This window comes from Lygodium microphyllum, chromosome 10, assembly GCF_053477565.2.
Source record: "Lygodium microphyllum isolate KBCC chromosome 10, Lygodium_microphyllum_v1.1.10, whole genome shotgun sequence".
In the NCBI taxonomy this organism is placed as follows: Eukaryota; Viridiplantae; Streptophyta; class Polypodiopsida; order Schizaeales; family Lygodiaceae; genus Lygodium; species Lygodium microphyllum.
This window is the reverse complement of record NC_141144.1, coordinates 12600654-12626357: the sequence shown is the minus strand read 5'-3', so window position 1 is coordinate 12626357 and position 25704 is coordinate 12600654. Positions and strand designations below refer to the sequence as shown.

General features: G+C 41.1%; 1 protein-coding gene across 6 annotated transcripts in view; it reads right to left on the bottom strand.

Annotated features, from left to right (window-relative positions):
• Positions 1–394: 394 nt before the first annotated feature.
• The window catches only part of LOC148029716 (uncharacterized), a 69206-nt gene continuing 43896 nt past the window's right edge, over positions 395–25704 (bottom strand). For 5 of the 6 annotated variants that reach the window (XM_087686025.1, XM_087686023.1, XM_087686027.1 and 2 more), the window contains 2 exons: positions 9202–9259; positions 395–1517 (listed from right to left, as the gene is read on the bottom strand). In XM_087686025.1, coding sequence (XP_087542151.1) covers positions 1324–1517; positions 9202–9259 — 252 coding nt within the window. In that variant the 3' untranslated portion in view covers positions 395–1323. The remainder of the gene's footprint in view (positions 1518–9201; positions 9260–25704) is intronic. The other variant, XM_087686022.1, reaches the window with a different exon arrangement.

The following is a 25704-nucleotide window of genomic DNA, read 5'->3' as shown; positions in this document are numbered from 1 at the left end:
TTCATGATATAGGGCAATTCATTGAGATATATAGCTTATGTGATTTACAAGTCACATTTTCTGAGGATTGGTATTTCAAGTTGATCAATGATCTCAATGCATAGGCTTCAAATCTCATATCTAAAAGATCAAAGATGAAAAGCACTCCAAACTAATCGAGTTATTTAATACCTTGATTCTTGAAATCATATAAATCTAATGGACAACCATAGATAACATTATTAATTACATCATTCTAGTTTATGGAGATCACTTTAAAATCACAATCCTCATCCATCACCAGCACCGCTGAACCGCAAACAATATTCATACCTTATCCTTCCTCATAATCAATGTACATATCTAAGTAGAAGTCCAATGTTATGAGGTATGTCGTAATGTCTACACATCATCATTTACTCTACTTTGTGGGTGCACATGCACACGTGCATGTGTGGGGGCATGCATGTGCAAACATATATAAGATGTCAAAATATTTAGTTGGAAAACATTTGACTCATTTGACCTCATGAAGAATATGGTGTCTAAACATGTTTCTCTTCCTTCTCAAAGGGTGCACAAGTATACTTTGTGGACATGTTTGACTAGCTCTAAAAGAACCCCAATAGATTACTTGCCGATGTTTCAATATAGCTTTGATCTAAGCAAATGTGAGGCAACTAGTTGAGACATTGAATGCTAGAGCTTTGCATCACGTGCATGTAACACCCTCACAATGGCATTTTTTGAAGCTATCAATTAGATCCTCATTATACGCAAATATAAAAATCACATGCATTGAGGACTGGCATTGGGCAACTCGAGGTACACTTGAAATTGCCCTCCGAGAGGTTGGGTCTGACGGTAATCTTAAAACTGGAATGACTAGTGTGTGTGTGTGTATGAGCTTCACTAGTGCTGCTAGCATTATAAAAGTGGCACAGTTGCTATGCTTATGAGCATCCATGTGGACTACCCATATATTGTAGCAAAGATGGATGAACAAGTGATGTCGAATCTTCCAGCGGTATTTTAGTCCATACGATACCTTGGTCATTTCCAAACGATAGTGTATATTGCTTGCTGTCCTCGTGGATAGAGAAAGTGCCCAATAACGCGCTGAAATCTCATGGAGACACTAGTGCATAATGCGGCTTTCCTTTTGTTCCCTGTGATCACTTTTTGTGTTCCAGGATCCAAAAGATTGAGTCACAAGGCCTATCTCATAGGTATAGATACGTAATCTGCCAAAAATATTTGCATCGCCTTGGCTATACAAGCACACAAACTCCATGAATGCACCCTTCAATCTATAGTGAAAGCCTCCAGGGATCTATAGGCATCTCATACAAAAAAATTCATATTATCATTGTCAGAAAGAACTCGAAACTTCAGCCTTTTTTGCAGGCAACAAACAGGTTGTGCTCTTTTCTTTAAGTTTGCTTGGCTCTCAAGGATTCCTTTAGAATAGAGTGGATTGCTCTCTACCACTGTCTCTTTTTTGCCCCCTTGGACTTCTCCTTTCATGTCAGTATCCTCTGCAAACCATCCAGTACACAAAATGCTGGTTAAAATTCTTTATTCGTCATGCATTTGGAATGATAAATAATGCTGTATGAAAACTCTGTGGCATGTGCTATGGGAAGAGGAACACAATAGAGTCAAATGGGCAATGAGGAGAGCTTATTAGCAGAACTGCATAACAATGTGAACCTAGTATAATTCTTAAAGCAGGAATTGTCCTCTATCTTTCTAGAATGACTGAACCTCTAGTCCATGAGACTTATCAAAACCAAAACCCAAAGTGGCACTGGTCTTACATCTGCCAAGGTGACAAAATGTTTTATAGCCTGCTGCTAGATAACAATCCAAGTGCAGTCAGTCCTCCAGATTACAAACTTATTACTGGAGTAGGTTGCAGCAATTTGACATACAATATTTCACAGTACAATGCTTGATTTGACGCATAGACAAGCTCAACAAAAGGTTACTCACAGACCACTGATTGACCTGATTGCTGTACTGGCTTAGTCATGGCCAATAACACAAACATCATGATTAGAGATAATTACTCATCCAGATTATAACATTTGGGTGGAAGCTGAGGAGCTAAATTAAGCATTACATGCTGAATTGGCCTCTTAACAAGCCCCAAAAATGCTTATTTAATGAAAACCCTAAAATGGTGCATGGTTCGAGAGAGTTTGAAACGGAGCAAGGTATGAGGTGCTGAAACTTTCTATAAATAGGTAGGCTTCCCTCCATTCAAAATTCAGCCCAATCTTGTACCTCATACTTGAGTTCATTGTCTTTGAGTTTTCCTAACCCTAACTCTGTTTTGTTGAGTTTATGCTTTGTCATACGCTTTCATTTATGTTTCTGCATTAGGGTATTTCTTCACACGGTATCAGAGCAAGGTTCTCTTCCACGAAACCTCGGCCTATGATCTAAATGCCCTTCGCAAGAAGCATGAACAACAAGAGGGCAAGATAACTTCGAACACATCTTTACCACATCATCACGATGCTCTTGAGCTTAGCACATTGAGACATGAAACGGAGTAAGCTTCACAGCTTGCTCCTCCTTCTGACATGGCCAGAGTTTCTTTGGACTACCATGGAGTCCAAAGACTATACGAGATCTCACGAGACAAATATGATCTCATCCTCATGTATCGAGCTCAATAGCAAATTGAAGGTACATTTAAGTTTTCCCTTTTAGATTCAGTACACCGGCCTAATGATTTTGCAGGAAGGACAGAAGCTCCACAACAGACTTTGGCCATCTTGATGTGGAAACTGGCATGGAGTAATTTTTCTCTCTACCACCATCATCTCCATCTTTACCTCTTTCATATTTTCCATATACTTCACCTTCATTCACTCCTATGTCAGGTATGCATATTACTACTTAATCTTTTGAGTTTACTTCCTCTTTTTTGCAAGATATTGGTGACACTCGTGATTAAGAAACTCTTCATACGAAGTATAGGTTCATAAACCCCAAAGAGGATAGATTTTTCTAGTTGTACTCAAGAAAAGGTAAGCAAAAGTTGCAAGAATCTTTGGTGAGTGCTCCTTCATCTTTTCCTTTAGCTTTTACATCTCATGGTCAAATTGATTTTGGTGAATCATCTTTTTCTATCCTTTGCATTTAATGGAAAAAAGGAACCTAACTCATTTCCCACTACCATACAAATGACAAATCCATTTAATCTCCCACCCACCCCAACCAGTAGTTCTGTTGCACCTTCCTTTTAGCCTCCATTAAGTGCACCTTTCATGTTTGCACATATCACACAGGGGGCTCTTCACCCCTAGGTACACCCTTTAGGACCTCGTCTTTTTCTTAGCTGGGTGGTGTCTCCATGATGGAGGTTCATCCCTCCATCCCCACACTTTTGGGTTTTTCACGGCTTGGAATACCACCTAGTCCTCATTGAGTGTGGATCAATTGGTACTACAATTTGCCTCCATAGCATTACCTGGTGGGCCTTCTAGTCATTTTGTTGTGCCCTGGTTGACCATTGGATAGGGCTTTTGTATCCCTGTACCTCCATCTCCACTGGCACTTTATGGAAACATTCATGTTCCCGTGCCGTTGTATCAATCGACACCCATTAGACATTTTCAACCTATTTCTGTCTATTTATCCCCCCTCCACCACTGTTGGGTGTAAAGTCCCTTCAGGTCTAAAGTCCCTTAATCTTCGTGTGTATAAACTTATATGGGTGTGAACAAACCCTTATTTATACCCTAACATATAAATACATTTTATTCTCTGTGTATTGTGACAAGCCGGTATACTCATCTTGGGATTCTCTCACTCTCACAATCAACACTACTCCTGCTTCACTTTTGTCTCGCATTTCCTTTGCACACTCATCTCAACAATTTGCTATCAAAGCCACGGAAAAAGTGTGCGCACTTCCTGAGGACAGTACAAACCAGTTCTAGCGTGCATGTGCAAAGGAGTCAGGTCGTCACTTTTCAGCCTCGTGTGTACTAGGCAAGGAGGTGTTAGGTCAGTTTTGACCATGTGGTAGTCAGTTGTGTCCAAGGGCAGCAGGTGTCCATTTTGACCATACAAGCGACACTCGTGACCAAGTGAAAACAGGCAGGAGTCAACTTTGACCAGTGTGACAACAAGCAGCAACACTTGACGGATAGCATGGACGGCCAGTATCCACGAAAAACATTTTTTGTAGCAGATACAAAAACCTCTAAGTCAATTTTTTGCTGGGATTTCAAAATCAAATTACATGTATTTGCCATTTTTATAACTAAAATTTTTCTAAATTTTGAGGTTTTAAACCTTCTTCTTTCAATTTTGAAGGTTTTTTTTTTTAATTTGCAATTCACTTTACATTAAACCTCGGTTTTTTGTGAACACTACATGGACCCAACCAACGGTAGGCGTACCCGACAATTGGCGGAGACCAAGTGGGAGCACGTTACTGTTGGTCGACTCTCAACTCGATCTTTTTCTCTCTTTTTTTTGGTGACTTGGCACATCTACCGAAGCCCCAATTCGCACATGTAAGCACAGTCTACAGATTTCTACCTAAAGTTTGGGGTTTTTCCCAGATTTGATGCCATTCATGCATAACAGCGACATTGGATCTGAAAATTGCATAAATTGTGCACATTGCCTTTGAAAATTTTGAGGCTTTTCATGTATCAATGAAATTTAGGTCAGCTAAACCGAATTTATTGACATTGGTGCACATTTGGACCTGAGAAATTTGGGGCTTTTGCAAAATTTGCATGTTTTATGCTCTCGAGAACATTTATTAATGCAATTGGGGCTTTTGCTGAAAATTATGGATATTGGCAAAATTGATGTGTGAAATGCACTTTGGGGACATTGCCCTTGAAAATTTTGAGGCTTTTCATGTATCAATGAAATTTAGGTCAGCTGAGCCGAATTTATTGACATTGGTGCACATTTGGACCCGAGAAATTTGGGGCTTTTGCAAAATTTGTATGTTTTATGCTCTCGAGAACATTTATTAATGCAATTGGAGCAGATTGGTTTGTGAAAATTTGGAGCTTTTGCTGAATTGTGGATATTGGCAAAATTGATGTATGAAATGCACTTTAGGGACATTGTTGAAGCAATCTTGGTGCTGTAAGCAATATAATTCGAGTTCACTATCTCCCACTTGTGAGATTTTGAAGAAATTGCAAAGAATTTCGGTGTTTTTATGTGTATCAAAAGTGCTTTTGGGCACATATGTATGTAGTATACATATTAGGCAACTCCTATTGAGTTGATGTATTGTTGAATATTTATGTTCAGTAGTCTTAGTGATCATTTGCAGATCTGGCATTGTTACAGATGTATCCTTGGTGATATTGCTGAAGTGGGAGTCACCTTAGAGTGATGTATGCATGGAATGTATACTGAAATTTTAGTTATATTGATGAAAGTCATTCTTTCTACAACTGAACATGTATTTGGATCAAATCTTGCTCTTATTTCCTAAAATTTTGGACTGAAATTAGCTGCAAATTCAGCCTGTTATTAATTGTCATAAAATACAGCATTGGTACTTGGCACTTTCCTGAACAATGGCCACTAATGCTTCTAGTAGCAATGACACTAAATCCCTTCTTGAAATCAAGAGGTTTGATAGCATTGGCCTTAATCTGTGGAAGGACAGGATGCAAGGCATTTTGATTCTCAAGGACTGTAATGATGCTCTTTTGGAAAATAAGCCTGTAGGATGAGGATTGGGCTGACTAAACAAAAAGGCCATTGCATATATTAAAATGGTTGTATCTGATGATATACTTACAGACGTTAAGCATCTTGATTTAGCTTATGCCATATGGAAAAATTTAATGGATACTTATGAAAATACAACTCTAGTGAATCAACTACATCTCATATGCAAGCTTGTGAACATGGAGTTGGATGAGTCTAAGCCAGCATCTGAGCATTTGAGCGCTTTCATAGGGATTTTGAGTCTGTTGCAAGACTCTGGTTTGTTGCAGCCCTTCAATGATAAACTAATGGCTATTTTCTTGTTGATGACTTTGCTTGATAACTGGGAGTCTTTGGTTGTTTCACTTAGTAACAACCATGCTTTAACCTTTGATGGTGATAGGGGCTCTATTCTCAATGAGGAGATTTAAAAAAAGTCCAATGGAGAAAGTAGTGGTTCAACCTATCATCTTAGAGGCAAGTTAGAAAAGAGGGGTAGTACAGCAAATAAAGGCGAAATTAGGAGTAAAAGCAAGGGCAAAGAGCAGGATGTTGCTTGCTATCAGTGTGGGCGTAAAGGGCATCAAAAGCCCAAGTGTCAATACTACAAGAAAGAGCAAGAAAGAAAGAAACCACAAGGAAAGAAAAAGGATGACAAGAAAGATGATGACAGCTCTCCCTCAAAAGAAGTTGCAAAGACAAATGTTGCATCTAGTGTGGTCATTGAAAAACTCTCTGACACTGGAGAGATACTCGTTGCAGCCTCATGTAATGATGTAGATATTATGGTAGGAGCAGGTGATATGCCCATTACCAAAAAGGAGGTAATTGATGCTTTACTTTCTGCTCATGATGGGCTGTCCCAATAATGGATAGTGGACAGTGGTGCCTCTTTTCATGTTACTCCCTCTTTGGATTCATTTTCAAAATACACTGCAGGTTTCCTTGGCAAGGTTTACTTGGGCAACAACTATGCATGTGAGATAGAGGGTGTATATACCATTCACTTGGCTCTCGAAAATGGCCAAGAGTTGATTTTACAAGATATCAAATATGTACCTGGCATAAAGAAAAGTCTATTGTCAGTTGGGCAGCTTGATGCAAGAGGATATTTTACTACCTTTAATGGTGGATCTTGGAAGGTCCACAAGGGCTCTATGCTGATTGTTAAAGGCAACAAAAAGGGGACTTTGTACTATTTGCGTTGTAAAGCATTACAAGGCAAGTTCTTGGCTGTAGTTGAAGTTTATTTACAGATGGAACTTTGACACAAAACACTTGGCCATATAAGCTAGAAAGGCCTTCAGATTCTCTCCTCTTTAGGGAGATTTGATGTAAAAGGCTCTGGTCTTGACTTTTGTAATGATTGCATATATGGAAAACATGTGAAGTCTCCTTATTACTTTGGTGTTGTTAAGAAGTCCAATGCTCTTGATGTAGTACACTCTGATGTGTGCACTATGCCTGTTAATTCAAATGGGGGTGCATTGTACTTTGTCACTTTTATTGATGAATTCAATAGACTCTGATGTGTTGGAAGGTTTCATGCTTTTGTTACCACATAGAAAGGGCTTAAGTTAAAAGCTATAAGAATGGAAAATTGGGAAGAATGTCTCTAATGAGTTCAGAAAGTTTTGTGAGACACATGGCATTAAGAGGGAGTTAACACCCACAATCCCCATGTAGTCTCTAAAGACGCTTCTCCATTATGCCCAGTATCTCTAGCTGTCTATCATGCATCGCTTCAGGTTTGGATCTAAATACCAAGTCCCGTCACAATGAGCCAAAACCCTAATGCTATGCTTGGAACATCCTATGAACTCATCAAAAACTTCTTTCTAGAGACTACCATCCTCCTATACGAGAAAGTACACATGCTCTCTCCACTAGTAGCCACCACAGCAAGAAGGACATCTTCTCTAGTGAAAAGCCCAATCCAGGTCTAAGAAGTGCATGTGTCAATCCTCCACTCTAGAGGTACCACCTCCCTTGTGCTCTCCATCATGTCTCTAGCCCCTCTAATGCCACAAAACCCTTTAACCTGTGTGACTGAGTCAATAACTAAAGAAAAGCAAACCACTCACCCACTATAGAAGCTATTAGCAAAGAGAACCTACACCAAGGTAAGCGTATCCTCTCTTTTATGTTCTGAACTCCCTCAGTACTAAGTAGCTGGTTGACGTGGCTGCATCAACTTTTTTTCAACAGTGGCTGGGTGTGTAGATAGTGATCTCTAAGCCCAAATAATAGCTGCAGTAAATCTTACCTCAAAACCATTCCCAAGCACTGGAGACAGATGTGCTGAAACATCCAGTAGATGCATGGTCCTCCATCAGTAGAAACAATATCTCTAATCTCCATAGCAATAACTTATTCCACAACTTTTTGGCTGGAAGAAGGCCCCTCACAATACGCCAATGTAATCGTAAAATGTTTTGCCCCTGATATGTTGTGTTTCATTATGAAATGTTTCACCCTTGGGCAGATCCTAGGTGAAACACCACATGGAACATCAGAATAACGCATTTAAGATGCACATATTCAAAGGTATTTTAATAGATCTTTTTTTCCTCCCTTGAAGCAAAATGCAGAGTTGAAATGCTGCACACCAAACATTTATTAGCGAAACATGTTTTGTGTTTCACTTTTGTTGAAACACGTTACATGGTTATCATGCTATACTCTTCAAAATCACCACTCCACTTTGACTGTTTGGATCAATGATCCACAAACCACTCCTAGATTTGGACTAAATAATAACATGCAAGGCTATTTTAGCCCTCCATGGGCTTCCCTCTCTTCTTCACCAAATGCAATTATTGAGGTGTTTCACTTGCCAATGCATGACCTACAAAAGGTCCAACAAGATGTAATATATGACTAGCTAGTAGAACTTGGTTAGCCACTAACACACTCCTCCTCATTGTACTCCAATACAGTCACTTTGACTTATTCTCATAGGTAAAAGTGTCAACTATTGCTCCAAGGTGATATGAATGTCCCTACGACCACCAAGGTACTCCATGGGAGACCCAAGTGGAATTCTCCTACAGCCTCCAATTTGGCTGCTGAATTTCACAAACCGAAAACCCGTGGGATTTGTACCAATTGATAAGAGCTCTGGAGGCTCTACAAAAACATCCATCCCAGCTATAAAGGCCCCAAGCTCTCCTCATCCCCATCCAAGTAAACAACCCTTAGGAGCAAGGCGGTATATCCTAGTCTCGCTGCTCCCTGGGCTAGAGATCTCCTCAGTCTTTGAACACCCTTTCTAGAGTGTCTAGGACTTGTAGCGCGAAAAAAAAATTTGTAGCATGTTAACATGCTTCCATCCATTTGATAAAACATGTACACCTTTTGTGCACAGAGGCACTGCTCTGGAATGCCAGCTTTGTGTCTGTCTCTTTGCAGCAACTTAAAACTTTATAAAAAGGTTTATTAAGACTAAATATCATTTCACAGAAAATTCAGTGCACAAAGAGAAACTTTGAGGATTCTAGCCAGTAGTCTCACCTACATTCTGCTCTGAGAATAGCAAACATGTACCTACAGTGTCCTCATACCATCCAACCTACAGACAGTAGAATATGATGTTACTGATTGTTGGAAACAATAACATGTATATAACTAGACAGGCATGAATTTTAGAGGACCTCAATCTTTACACTAAACTAACTCATACTTCACTTTATGTATATCATAAAATTAAATCATCATCTCCGTACCAAGTCTCAACCTTCTGTGGAGTCAGTATAGCATGTTTTATTATCAAGAAAGTATGAACGCAGTAAGAGTAAGGTCTTTGGTGCTATGGTGCCAATCCACATCAGCCGAATAGAAAACCTAAAGAAAACAAAAAAGATAGCTCACCTTCATGAAAGCACTTCAGTATAAGGGGTCAAGACAGACTGTTAAATACATAGCAAAGCTCCCAAGAGGTCAAAGAAGTGTTGCTCTGCTCTGCACATATCACAAGGATGCAAGTAGGAACACTGAGGTGTCAAGACAGACTATGTGAAATGCATAGCAAAGGGATCGAAGAAGCGTTGCTCTGCTCCACTGATATCACAAGGATGCCAGTCCGCGTTCCTTGTGTAAGGTTTTAACAAAGAAATTGTGTCTTCGCATTGCTTTGAAATTCCTCACAACTTTTTGCTATAATCTCCAGGAATATCATGGTTTGCATGTGCTCAGACACTGTCTCCAAATTAATAGTGAAAGCATTATGTTTCATTCTTGGAGAATTACGAGTTTTCATCAAACAAACCTCCCTTTGAGTTTTCTATATGAGGTCTCAAGCTTACTCAAATCCGGAAGATTGTTCCGATTGAATTTGCAGATCCAAAAGGTGCTCCCAGTCGAATTCCTAGGAATCATCTCACTAACTGGTTGCTTCAGCATAAACAATGCTTGACACTTGCCAGGAAGTGATGCAATTGTCTTACATGCAGGGGCATCCACAACATGCTTGGTGCACTCAACGGCTGGCCCAACATATTCAAAATCAGAGTATGAGAGCATCGCATCCTCATCTAGGTCGAATCCTAAGGCCTCCACAGCTTGATCGATGAAAGCAGAGTATGAGAGCATCGCATCCTCATCTAGGTCGAATCCCGAGGCCTCCACAGCTTGATCGATGAAAGCAGCACAGGTCTGTATGTCTCCTGTCATGCAGGTCTCCAGTCACACAAGTCTGAGTCAGAGGCAGGCTGATCCAAGCTGAGAAGAGCAGCAAAAACCCTAAAACTAGGGCCTTGTGCAGCACACTCCTATCTCTGGTCTGCTTGCTGTGCTAGTTTGTGACATGCAGGTCTATCACAAACTCTTCACTTAGGTCTTCGTTGCTGCAGGTCTATCACATTCTCCCTCTGATTTGTTTCATGAAGAAGCTTAAATTAAACGAGAATATTTATATCATGTTGCACTCTCCTTGTTTCTCTTCGTGAAGAAGTGGAAATTAATGTATGGAGACTTTTACATCAGGCCTTCACACCAGCCAAACACGATGTAACAACTGTCATGAAGCCAAAAGGCTAACAGAACAACACGCGACATGATCATAAATTCTCTAAAAAGCTATCAGACATTAATCCACAAGAAACAAAGGAATGGGATCATCCAAATGGTACAACAGGGGTGGAGTGAATAATATCCATGCATGGAGCAGCCACCTCTCCAATACTGAGGCCGGCTGAAATCATAGCAGAAATCTGTCATAAAAGCAAGTCTCACGCTCAACCAACATGACTGCCGAGACCTGAGGTCAAATCGAATATAAAAGCATTTCTAGTCCACCAAATGTGCCAAAGACTAGTCAATCACATGAAGTGAAAGAGGCAAGGATGATAAGACTCCAACCTAGCTGTGGAAGGCATCTTGCCAAGGACCTAAAAGACGGACAGGCATTCTCTGACCTGTCAGCAAGGTCTACCCTCTGGAAATGAAGTCCCAAACCTGTCTAGCAGCTAGGCAAGAAATGGAAAGATGAACCAGTGTCTCATCACAAGTACAAAAGATGCATCTGCCCCTAAATATCTTTCGGGCCCCCAACATACTGCTTGTGGGCAGACCCACAATGAAAAGCCTCCATCACATGAAGTGAAAGAGGCAAGGATGATAAGACTGCAACCTAGCTGTGGAAGGCATCTTGTCAAGGACCTAAAAAACGGATAGGCATTCTCTGACCTGTCAGCGAGGTCTACCCTCTGGAAATGAAGTCCCAAACCTGTGTACCAGCTAGGCAAGAAATTTAAAGATGAACCGGTGTCTTGTCACAAGTACAAAAGATGCATCTGCCCCTAAATATCTTTCAGGCCCCCAACATATTGCTTGTGGGCAGATCCCCAATGAAAAGCCTCCAGAGAGAATTTTCCTTGATAGGGAAGCTTTGACTTCCATAAGAGAAGCAGGCTATCACACCACTTAGCTACACTATCATGAACTGACCAAACTTTGTTAGCTTTTTCAGTGATCCATCTCTTATCATCCACCATTTCGTGGTAAATTTTCTAGCTCTTGGGGTTTCACAAAAGTCCAATCCAACCACGGTGTAAGAGCGAAGAAGCAAGCAAGGGAGAGTGCCTTCGAAGCTGGTATTCCAAGGTCTCCTAGAGCAGCTTCTAACCTCTCAATATTTGAAAATATTGGCAAATGCAGCCAGAAGAATAAACCCTTGCTTGACCTGGGATAACAACACCCTCGATTGTCTTCAGGCCCAATCTCACCATCCTATTAAATTAAGCCCTTTGCAGTTGCTTGTCTAGCCAATCAAGTAACTTGGATGTAGCCAAAACCTTTGCTTGCAAAAAATTTGGCTTCCATTCTGAAATCTCGAGACTGCCAAACAGTAAGGTGAAGAGATTCTTGCCATGATGCAATCAAGTGGGTGAGAAGAAAGGACTTAAAAGTTTTAAGTGGTTGGGTGGAATTTAGGATATTCCACCACAAGGTCTGGAAAGTAGTGCACCCATGGGAAATGCCAACATCCTCCATAAAAAAACTTGGCAATATCGGTCCAAGGGTGATGCTCAATACACAAAGCCTGTAAAAGAGAGAATCTCAAAGCCTTCATGCGGATTTTGAGATCCAACAAGGTGGCACTACCCAAATGTTTTAGCGTAGTTACGTGTTGCTAGCATACCCACAATTGGCCCAATCGATCTCCTTGTTCTTTCCAAAGCATGAAGCAGATAGGCTGCAGTAGCTCATGCAACGACTTTTGAGTCCATTAAAGCAATGGAAAAAAATATGAAATCATGCTGATCATTATTGTTTCGGCCACTTTCAATCACACATGGAGAGGCCAACCTTGAAACTTACCATGTAAGTAAGAAGACATCCAATCAAGCAAAGCATGAGGATCCACGTCCATCCCTGAGGGATAACCTAGGTGTTGACTTATCTCAACTTGAAAAACCACAACCCCTCCCACCCCAAAATATTCAAATCTCTTTGAGTACAACTGATCAAAGTAGATTTCTGTGCATTAATGTGCAAGACCAAAAAGTCTCCAAGCCGCCATGGCCCTTTCGAAATTGGATCTTTTAGCCTTGAGGGACATAAAGGAATCATCTCCACTAGGAAGAGTCAATCCAACTATCTCACTATCAATAGCTAACTTATCCAATTGAGAGAGTATCAGATGTGCCACCAAAGGAAAATAGCAAGGGACTAAGAGGGCATCCCTAGCAAAGCAAGCAAGTAAGAGCAATCTCCTTAGTCACTCCCCCACTAAGCGCAATGCATACCGCAACATTAGTATTGATAGTATCGATAAGAGATTCCATTCAAGGTAAAAAACCCATGGCAGACATTGAGTGTCATAGAAATGAGCAGCTGAGATGGTCAAAAGCCTTTCCAATATCCAATTGAATTGTAACAACTTGCTAATCAGAGGCTTTTGCATAATCAATCCCCAATTGTACATTGAGAATATTGGGCATAATATTGCGTCCCTTGATGAAACCATACTGTCTGGGTGAATCAGCTGTGGGAAAACAATTTGTAGCCTATTCCCAATGATCTCGGAGAAAATTTCATATAGGGATCCCATAATAGAGATGAGCCTCCACTGCTTTGAGTTTTGAGGCAAGGGAATCTTTGATAACAAGCAAAGCAATCTTCCAATATGAGGACATGCAACATGGCTCCCAAATCTGCTACCAAAGACAAGCCGATGGGTCCTTAAGCTAATCCATGTATGTCAAGAATAATTTATTTGGCAAGCCATCCCATTCAACCTCCTCCTCAGTGATATCAACCTCCATAAAGTCCACCGATTAAGGTTTCACTTGGTCACGCACCATGCCCGAAACACTATTGTAGGCAACACAAACCACATCAGTAAGAATGTCCTAAGGACCCAATAAATATTTATAATATTGGAGGCAGATCTACATTATAGAATGAGGCTCAGTGACCACTTCATTCTATGTATCCAACAAGCGCACAATATTTTCACGCACATATTTTTAGCAAAGCCTAGCATAAAATTGATGAGTTTGGCAATTACTATCATACAAGGCATTCAAACGGGCCATTAGTTTATATTTTGCATATTGCTCATCTTGGAGAGTTTGCACTCTACATTTCAATCATTCTAAGTAAGTGGTCAGTTCATCAGATAAGTCCCCAACTAGCTGCAAGGAGATAGAGTGTTCCAATAGGGATTGTAAATGTTGTAATTCAGCATTAAATGTAGATGCTTGCTGGATTCCATAAGCTCTAGACAAACAAGGCTATCAATTGCAGCATGTATTCTGAGATCTGATCATGTGATAGGAAGGAGTGATTGAATCTCAAAGGGATATGCCCTAGCTCGGCCTTAAAGGCATCCATCGAGTGATGAATCATTTCCAAGATCAAAGGAAAATTGTTGGAAAGGACATGTTGTCTCGGTTTCGACGTGCCCAGAGGCTAAAGGTGAATCTATTCACAATCCATTAGGCCAATCTCTCTAAGATAGCCATAGCCTAGTTCGGGCCACACTTTACTAACCTTATACACATTTGCTTGTGTTGTCCCTCCTTACAAGGAAATGTTTTGGTAAAAATGTCTGCAACATTTTTCAGTACAGGGACATACGCCAAATTGATCTCTCTTGCATAGCATCCCTCTCTAACAAAATGGTAATGTGCCTCAATGTGTTTCATGTGAGCATGAAACACATGACTCACATGAAACACATGATTCTGTGCCACTGCAATAGCACTTTGAATGTCATAAAGAATGGGTATAGGACCCTCCCAAGAAATCTGCAACTAAATGTCAAAGTGTGTGTTGCAAAGATAAATAAGATAGCCAACAACTCAACTATCAATTGCAACATCAAACATCTCTTCATCATCATGCATAGACAACTTTAAGCTTGGCTCCATGGGAGTGCACATAGGCATGCAATCTTGCTTGCTGAAAAGCATTGTCTGAGGGTAGGAGCATATGTTAATGGAATATTAGTGGACCATGCTATAGTGGACACAGGATCCTCTGTCAACATTATGAGTTTGGAATTGATGGAGAGACTGGGATTAGAAATAAAAAAAGATGCCTCCACGATCCTCCAAATGGCTGATGACAGTTTAAGACAACCCCAAGGTTGCGTTACTAAAGTCCATGTGACGGTTGCCAATGTAGAATGCATTCTAGACTTTAGGGTCATTAGGTTTGCAGGTCGACCTAGCTATCAAGTATTGCTAGGCAGACCATGGATCTTACAAGCAGACTGTCACCTGCACAAGTAGAATGCCCTTGTCCAGAGATGAATCTAGATTAAAAAGGTAAAATTGCAAAAATATATACCTTTGAAATGCCAAGCTAGAGACAATCGATGCAAAGATAGGAACGAATGCAAAGCTCATGTGTAGTTGGCATGGTCTGGCGCTGCTGAGGAGTAGCGTTACTGAAAGCTAGGTGGCTCTGGCGGCGCTGCACTGGCTAACGGGTGCAGGAGACTAACTGACATCGCTGGGAGCATGGTGCAGAGGAGGCACAGGTACAGTTAGCAAGCGACGCTACTGACGAGGGTCTGAACCCTGACAGGAGGGCACAAGGCGGACAGGCAGCATTTTAGATAGTGCTATGGGCGCAAGCGGCGTGACTAACGGGTGTGGGAGAGGGCAGAACACTGGTGGACAGATGGCGTGGCGAGCACTGCCACAAGCAGCATGTAAGCCCTGGGAGAGCATAGATGGGTAGCCCTTCCATCGCTTCCAAGCGAGATAGCAGTCGAGTTGGTGGTGCAGGACGACCTTCTGCCCGGGTAGTGATGGCTGCTATGGTGAACTTGCTGGACTGAGCAAGAACTCTGCTCTGATGCTGAGCAAAGCTAAGCCGAATAGAGCCAATGCTCTCATACAAAATGTGAGATGGAGAGAGGATCGAAGCTCAACTTAGAGTGCAATAGACAGTGTGAGAGTGAAGCCTGACACCCAATGCAAAAGACTGAAAGAGTGTAGTCGGAAAGTATAAGGTACAACCCTTAAACCTTAGGGTTGTAGGGGGTGTTCACACCCAAACACGATAAGTGCCCGTAAGTGTGTGACATTAGCACATGCGACATAAGACAATAAGTCTAGGGGAAAAAACCTCTCGTACCGAGAGTAAAAAGTGCCCCAGTGTCCTACCAATCACTGACACTCCTATGTGAGCGTAGGCATAAGTGAGGTGTACGTGAAATACCCAACATAGTCCTCCTCCACAAAGTTGGCTAAAGCATCACCATGTATAGATTTGTTGGCTCTTGGATAGCCAAAACCGGAGTCCTCTTTGGCCAATCACTTTCTACATTCATCAATGGAATGACTAGGCTTCTTCCAATAATGACATTTTTCTTTTTTCTTGGCCTTTTCTATGTCTTGGGTGGCCTTATTTGATGGCTGTCCAACATTAACCTTTGCTGATTTTTCACATTTTGTCTGACTTTCCCTTTGCCATTCTATATCGAGAGCAAAGCCACATTACCCAAACTCAATACAACATTCTTCCAAGTCTGTTCCTCTTGCAGCAAGAGACTTAGGGGCTGTCTCCACCCCCCCCCCCTTCCCCCCAAGAAAAAAAACCATCAAAGAGATGTGAAAAGCAAGATATGACTCAGAAAGAGAGTTCAATGTGATGCTTACCAATTCTGCATCTTGAACAACTTCATCAACATTAAGTAGCTACTTACACAAATCCTATATGTGTTTAAGGTAATCTATCATACTATCACCCTCATCCATGTTCACATTAGCTAGCTCTCTGCCGAAATAAGATATCCTAGCCCCATTAAGTATTGAAAACATGCACTCAAGTACATCCCAAGCAGCTTTTGAGATCCTATAAGAACAAATGTGCGGAATAATAGCCCTTTTCACTGACAAGGGAATGAAAGATAGTGCCTATGCATCCTTCGAGTTCCACCTCTACTAATCCTCGCTAGGAGGAGGAGAGGTAGCAACACCAGTATCAGCAACTTGTCCTCTAGCATTATGCTTAAGTGTCTAAGGTGCAAGACCTCCTAGTCGTTGTAGATCACCAATGACATAGTCCCACAAATCCTTTGCCACAAGAAGGTTGCGCACCATGAAACTCGACAATGGGTACTTGGTGCCATAAAGCTTGCCTCCTGAAAAACCTCTCTTACGGAGAGTAAAAAGTGTCCCAATGTCCTACTGCAGATCACTGACACTTCTAATGTGAGCGTAGGCATGAGTAAAACCCAACAAAACCCCCTAGAGTGAAAAGTGAACATACAAGGATCATCCACCAAAGGAGATCAAATTTAAAGCATTGTGAAATGCTTCAAATTTGTTGCAAGCAAGAGCTTTGGTGAAGATGTCTGCCACATTGTTGTTGCTAGCACAATAGACAAGGCTGATATCCCTTGCATATAGCCTCTCTTTGACAAAGTTACAATGTATCTCTATGCGTTTCGTACATGCATAAACCACTGAGTTCCGTGCCACTGCAATGGCACTTTCACTGTCAATAGACAAAGGACTAGGCTCCGTGACATATACATCAAGATCAACCAACAAATGTCTCAGTCATACACATTCAGCTGTAATAGTGAAAGTTGCCTCATATTCAGCTTCACAAGACAATGTAGCAACAATGAATTGTTTCTTCCTAAGCCAAGAAATACGAGAAGAGCAAGAAAGAAATGTAGAATAACAAGAATCAAAATCTCTAGCCCAATTAGAATCATTGTAAGCATGTAATTGCAGCTCCCCCCCCCCCCCCCTCTCTCGACGACATAAAGCAATCCAAGAGTCCTAGTGGCCTGCAAGTAACATATATATGCTCAAGGCTGAAATCGCAAACTGATATCTGGCCTTGTGTTACATAAATAAATGAGACATCCAACTCCTCGAGCATATGTATGAATGTCAAATGTGTCACTATCATCATGCAAAGACAGCTCAAGTCCAATCTCCATTGGTGTGCTTACCAACTTGCAATCCTGGAAGCCAAATCTCTCAAGCAGTTCACCAATATATCTACACTGACAATCCAATGCCTCTAATATCATGAATAAACTGAATGTCCAAATAATAATGCAAAGGCCCCAAATCTGACATTTCAAAACTCTGCTGTAAATTTTTCTTAAATACTAAAATCTGATCAACATGTGTCCCTGTGAGCAGAAGATCATCCACATAAAGACAAATGACTAGAAAGGATCTCCCTCTTTGCATACATAAAGAGTAGACTCTAATGGCCAGTTAATGAGCCCTTATCTGAGTAAAAAGGCATCAATTTTGGCATACCAAGCTCCTAGAGCTCGCTTCAAACCATACAAAGATTTTTTCAGCTTGCATACCAAGTGTTCGAATCCTTTAACTGCAAAAACCCATGGGCCGTTGAGCATACACTTCTTCCTGAAGTTCCCCATGTACGAATGTAATTTTAATGTCAAGTAGGTGCACAATCCAACCATAATGGGCAACCAATGCAACCAAACACTTGATAGTAGTCATACCGGATATAGCAGCAAATGTCTCCTCATAACCAATGCCTTTCTTTTGTGCATAGCCTTTTGCCACTAACCCCGCCTTGTACTTATCAATGGATCCATCCACTTTTTGTTTCAACTTATAGACCCATTTAGTACCAATGGCTTTCTTTCCAACAAGCGATGTAACTAAATCCCATGTTTGATTCTTCATGAAAGAATCAAATTCAGCTTGCATTGCTGCTATCCAATGCACACTTACTCGTCCATCCTCAAACGAATTAGGCTCATCATCGTCAAGTGTATTTGTTGCCATAACAAACTCCATAGTATTAGCATGATCATGCAGACGTGCTTGTCTTCGAGTATGGCCAGCAACAATAGAGTCTGCAAGTACCATCTAGGTACTTCTCTAGCCTCCTAATTATGTAGATGCTCTTGATGAACCTCAAGTTCAGCATCATGCTGAATATTCAGATCAGCCATAGGCTGAATTTCTGCATTATTAAATGGAGCAGCTGGCTGAACATTTTGTCATTTAATGAAGCTCCAACTGTATCACCAAAAGAAATAGGCAACAGCCCTTCAAACACATCATTTGCAGTCTGATATGTGTCATAACCAGCAAGAGATAATTCTGATTTTTCATCCAAAATCATACAATCTGTATCCTTTTCTTTCACTACTGTACCCCACAAATATGCACTTGATAGCCTTATTGTCCAACTTCTTTCTCAATACTTTGGGAATGTGAGCACATGCAAGATACCCAAAAGTAGGGAAGTGACCAAGGTTTACAACTGTTCCAAGCCTCAAAAGACATTATATTTTTCAATGCTAATAGATTCTTCCTTTCTTAAAACCCATTTTATTGTGGAGTATATGCAATAGTATACTAATGTCCAATGCCTTTTTGCTTTAAAAAATTATTTAGCAAGGAAGACATATACCCCCCCCCTCGGTTCAACTGGACAGTCTTAATTTGATAGCCAGATTGATTTTCCACAAGTGCAATAAAAGCCAAAAATGCATCATACACTTCTAACTTTTCACCAATGAATAGATCCAACAAAAACGAGTAAAGTCATCAATGAAGGTGACGAAATATTAACATCCACCCAATGACTTTGTCTGCATAAGTCCACACACATCCGAATGCACAATTTGCAACCTCATCGTTACCTTAAAAGCAATATCACGAGAAAAAGAGAACCAATGCATTTTTCCCAAAATGTACCCCTCACAAATATACTCAAGAGGCCTCTCCAAGAGAGGTAAGCCTTGCAACATCTGAGTACGTTGCATAAGCATTCAACTACCATAGTTAACATGTCCCATACGAGCATGCCACAACCCTGCGTGTGACATAGCAGAAGTTATAGTAGATGCCAAGTAACCTGACTAGTCAATCGAATGAGCATCTAACTCATAAAGTCTGTGACATAATGTGCCAATAAGTACCAAAGTCAAGAATTCCTTATCCCTGACCATGTATTTATCATCATCAAATTTGACTTGCATTCCACACTTTGCTAAAGAAGAAAATAGATAGCAAATTCTTCTTTATTCCTGGCACATATAATGCATTCTATAAACGAAGAGTAGAGCCATCAATGGCTTTCAAGACGATCTCTCCAACACCTCTAACTAAATAAGATGCATTGTTGGCATATTGCACAGATTTGCCAACATGAGCTGCAACAATAGAGGTAAACAAATCCATGCAGGATATAATGTGCTTAGAAGCATCAATGCCAAAGAACCAAGTGCTAGCATCCTCTGTAGAGTTGAATGCTCTATCTGTCCTAGAAGAATCATAACTACAAGTGTAAAAACAATAGTCACGGTCAATAACCAACGGCACGGACTCTATAGCAATAGCAATAGAAGGTGCTATCAGAAGTGATGTAGCAATGGAAGCATAGACAACATGCTGAAAAAACTACTGAAACACAATACAAGAGAAAGAATGAATGAGTAAACACAAATAAAGATGAGAACTCAGATGTATGCTCGGGAAACGGAATCCATAATGAACACGAGACAGCAGCATACAACAATGAATCACTGGCTGTGTGAACACCCTGGCACCGGCTCTTCTCTCCCCAAAAGAATCCACAAGTGATGATTGAAGTACACAAATGAGGAGGAGGAGCCGACAACAACATATAGGCATAAAATGGGGGGAGCAATAAATGCAGTCGGCCAGCATTAAATGCTCCCCATCCCTAAAAAAGGGCACCAAAAAATGCCAAAAAAATACTACATGAAATGCCACAGCCTCTACAGCACAAACTCGCACCTAAGCTGGCTAATCTACTAATAGGTGCATCTGAAACAAACATTCCACACTCCTTTTTCTCCTTGAAAATGTGTTTCTTGCATTCCGTGATGTAATGACCTGGTTCTTTACAATAATGATACTTTTCATTTTTGGCTTGCGTGCCCCCCTACTTATTGTTCTGTGAAGTTCCTGAAGCCATGCTACTCGTAGCAGCTGCAAACCGAATATGCAGGATTATAGACTACCGAACTACAAATGTAATAAGTGACAATGCTTGGGTATCCCTAGTGTCCCAAGCCTTCTGTGCAACTATTCTTTGGGGTGGTGGAGCTTGCATTTGACCACGACCTCCTTGTGGAGGAGTAGCAAAAGCCATATCTCCAAGACGAACCTCTTCCCCCCTGGCATAATCCCAAAGATTTTTCACAACAAGTACATTCTTCATCACGAAGGACCTTAGAGAATAGTTATTGCCATCCAATCTATCCTCTTTAGATACATAAGTGAAAGCATCACTCTATCCTTGATTGGCCATGATGAATGTCACTCTTCCAAAATGTGCAAGAGTAATAACCAAAGCTGTCTTAACCTAGAAATCTGAAAATTTCCAGAAATTACAGCAAATACCAAGCTGTAATTAACTAAACTGAGTTACACTAGACCACTACTATCTCAATATGCTGAAATTTTTGCAGATTCTCAGCAGCACTAAAAACACAAAAGCCCCAAAATTTAGCTGTCCAATGTGCACAATTTCAGTCAATTTCAGACTGAAACTTCAGTACATATGCCAATGTCTGCCAAACATGCAAAAGCCCCGAATTTTCTGACTCAAATTCCAACAAATTTCTGCAATTTTTGCACGAAGGCACCTCGTGTAGCAAAAATAGACCTTTCCCTATAGAAGCCCCTTGCTGTAGCTCTAATTTTTTGAATAAAATTATAAGATATACGTGTGACGGATGAAAACAAGCCGAAAACGAGCCAAGCTCGAGCAATGGTTGTCGAAAGTGCAGGTGGAATTGCCTGGGCTGGTGGCGGAGCTGTCAATGCCCAAGCAGGCCTGGCAGAGCAATTCAGAACCTGCCGGCAAGCTTGGCAAAGCTGGTGGGCAAACAGGCGGTGCAGGGAGGCAGAACAAGGCAGCGCAATAGCTGGAGCTGTCGACACTGGCACAGACAGTCAGGCAGCACTGCCTGCAGGAGAAAGGTTTGGGGGCCATTCTTGCTGGGCTGGCAAGCTTGGCTTGGAGTTGTTGAATGGGCTATGGTTGGTGTTGCAGCTAGCATGGGAGCTGCTTGATTGAACCTTATGCTCAGATCCCAAATGTTAAATCTGAGATGGCAGCTGTGAGCTCACCACACAGAGTGTAGATAGTAGAGAGAGTAAGAGTGTAAACACAGTTTAACACTCGATTAGATTCAAAGTGTGTAAGACAAAGTACAAATGTACAACCCTTAGGCTTTAGGGTTGTGTAAGTGCCTTAAGGTCTATTCACACACTAAAGTGTGTAATGTGTGATGAGTGACCGAACTGTGTAACATAAATACACAAACAACAAGTAATATGACCAGGGGAAAAAACCTCTTACGGAGAGTAAAAAGTACCCTAGTGTCGTGCCACGGATCACCGATACTCCTATCTAAGTATAGGCATGAGTAAAACCCAACAACCAAGGATATTGCTATGATCATTATACCCTTGGCATGCCATGCTCTCAACAATACACAAAAATCTGCAGCCAAATACTTCAATGCTGAAGTATAGAATATAAAATGCAGAGTACCAAAAATCCCCACATAGGATTAGAATGCAAGTACTAAACTCCCACAAATCTTGACAAATGTGCCCAATGTTGCACAAATCAACAATCAGCCTACAGATTATAGCAATACGCTGTTGTACCACACTTGCCTTGAAATGCATGCCCGAAAGAAATAGTTTGGAGCAATTTAATGTTGAGTCTCACCAAATTTCACCTAAAATCCCCAAAATTTGCTGCCAAATCTGACTATCATAACAAATTAATGTTGTTGCACCACCTATTATCTACCGCGGAATGTGTATCTAGAAAAAGCTCCAAATTTCTTTGCATAATTTCAAAGAAGTTGAAGAAATTTGTACCTTACAGTCCAAATTTCTGCAGAAATGTCACCTCAGGACACGTTATCTACAGTGGAATGCGTGTCTAGAAAAACCTCCAAATTTCTTCGCATAATTTCAAAGAAGTTGAAGAAATTTGTACCTTACAGTCCAAATTTCTGCAGAAATGTCACCTCAAGACATATACCAACAGTAACCACCAGCTGGAATCTACCTTGTAATGCATGCCGAAGCCAAAAACTCAAAATCTCAAATTTATCATACCAATGTCGAAGAAATTGCACAACGTTAGTAGTTTCGGTAGAGATTCACGCATGGGAACTCAAATTGGGCATAAGTCCCAAATTTCCTCGAAGAAATATTGAGAATTCTCTCTCTCTCTCTCTCTCTCTCTCTCTCTCTCTCTCTCTCTCTCTCGTAAAGATAATTGAATTAAGTGGTAAATATTTACATCAGACCATCAAGTCAACATTCTCTCCGTATCTCTTACTTTCTATTACATCAGACCATCAGGTTAGCATATGCTATCTCTCTCTCTGTCTCATATTTACATGAGGCCTGCAGGCTCTCAAAACAACCAGAACAACCTATTACATGACCACTACTAATGAATCACACAGAAGGAACAGCTGGAGTAGAGCGAACAATCACCAGCCAAGGAGCAGCAATATCCGAAAGAACCAAGTCAGCTAACAACATAGAAGAGATTTGCCATGAATCCAATCCACGCACACGGGCCACATGTCCATGGATGCCCGATGCTGAATCAAAAATAAAGGCATTGCGAGTATGCCATATATGCCACAGGGCTATCCATCTGAGGAAATGGAATAGGCAGGAACAATCTGAACACAACGAGGGCATAGAGGACATATTTCCCATAATCCACTAACAAACCGGTATGCGGTGCTGAGTCACTAAGGACCACACACGGGAAATGAAATTCCAGATCTGTCTCGCAACAGGGCAAGAGACAAAGAGGTGAAGCAATGTCTCATCACATGTAGTACAAAAAACACAACAACCTGCAGAGATCTTTTGGGCACGAAACACTTCTCCCATTGGAAGACCCCCAATGAGCAGTCTCCACATGAACACTTTACCTTGATACGGAACCTCAGACTTCCAAAGTTGGATAAATCTTTCCTGACACTTCTTTTTGCTATCCCTAAGATGCCATAACTTATTAAGTTTCCCCGTGACACCATGGATCCAATGGCTGTAACGCGGGCAAAGGAGAGAACCTCTAAAGATTGTCCTGTATGGACAACCAAATGCCCCTATATCCATGAGGCACCCTAAAGTACTAACGAATACGCCTAAAAAAATAAACGCGGAGCTGCCTAGGAATAACACCATCACGGACTGTCTTCAACCCTAATCTAGCCATCCGATTAAACTTGTCTTGCTACACATCTTTTTGTGGCTAATCCAACAACCTTGAGAAAGCCAGTATTTCTCCTTGTAGTGATTTTTTCTCCTTGCGAATATCCAGAGGATGCCAAACCGCAAAACGAAGCACCTCCTGCTAGAAAGCAATCAAATGAGAAAGGAGAAAAGACTGGGAGACCTTTATAGGCCTCATAGAATTAACCGCATGCCACCAAGAAGCATGAATAACCGTGCTACCATGAGAGATGCTAGTCTTTTCTATGAAGAATTTGGCAATATCTAACCGAGGATGACACTGAATACATAGAATTTGGCAATATTTCCCATAATCCACTAACAAACCGGTATGCGGTGCTGAGTCACTGAGGACCACACACGGGAAATGAAATTTTGTATTCAGTGTCATCCAACACTGAATGCAGCTTTGTTGGATGTTAATTTGCGTATTCAGTGTCATCTCTCTCTCTCTCTCTCTCTCTCTCTCTCTCTCTCTCTCTCTCTCTCTCTCTCTCTCTCTCTCTCTCTCTCTCTCTCTCTCTCTCTCTCTATATATATATATATATATATATATATATAGATAATGCCGTTCTCGTTCCCTAACTATGGGCGTTCCCCCCGTTCCACAGGGTCCCGTTCCCCGTTCCTGGTAACTATGCCTGATTGACATTAATATGATCCGCCTTAAGGAAAACATAAAAGCACCTTGAGTTGCCAACTTATCCAATAATGAGAGCATCGGGTGAGTTACCAAAGCAAACAGCAAAGGGTTGAGAGGACAGCCTTGCCGAAGAGACCGAGATAAGGCAATTTCCTCTGTGATCCCTCAATTAAGAGCAATATGACCATAGCACCCTGACTGATGGTATCAACTAGAGAAATCATATGGGGCCCAAAACCCATTGTAGACATTAATTGCCACAAAAATGACCAACTAACATGATCAAATGCCTTCTCAATATCCAGCTGAAGCATAACAACCTGCTGACTAGAAGCTTTGGTAATCAATTCCCATCTGAACATTCAAAATGTTGTGCATTATATTCTGACCTTTAATGAAACCGTATTGGCGTGGATGAATGAGGTGCAGAAATACTTCTTGCAATCTGTTGGCAATAATTTTGGAGAAGATTTTATATAACGATCCCATAACTGAAATGGACCTCCATTGTTTCAAAGAGGTCGGAGAGAAAACCTTGGGCAACAACCTGATGACAGCAATCTTCCAATCTGAAGGCATCATACCAAAGTTCCACACCCGCTGACACAAGCGAGTTAATGGGTCCTTAAGCAGTTGCACATGGGCTGAAAACAGCCCATTAGGAAGCCCATCCCAACTTGGACTTTTCCTTCGAGGCTAGTGAGATAGTGCTTCATCCACTTCATCTTCCATAAAATCCATCCATTTTGGTTTCACCTGATTACTAACCAGGTCACAAATATATGTTTGAGCAGAGAGAACAGCATCGGAAAGAATCTCTTACGGGTCCAACAAAGCCCTATAAAAGTCAACAGTCATCCGAATAATGGAGGCAAGATCAGTAACCATATCACCTTGCCCATCCTTTGAGCGGACAATATTTTCCCGGGCGTATTTCTAGTGCAAACAAGTAAAAAATTGATGAGTTTGACAGTTGTTATCATGTTAAGCCTCGGCTCTGGCCAACATTTTGTATTTTGCATATTCCTCTTCCTGAAGAGATTGGACCCTGCCTTTCAGGCCTTCAATGCAAGTGAGCAAGTCATCATTAATCCCCAATCTAACACAGAGACAAGGAATGAGCTAATAAAGATTGAGCATGCTGCAATT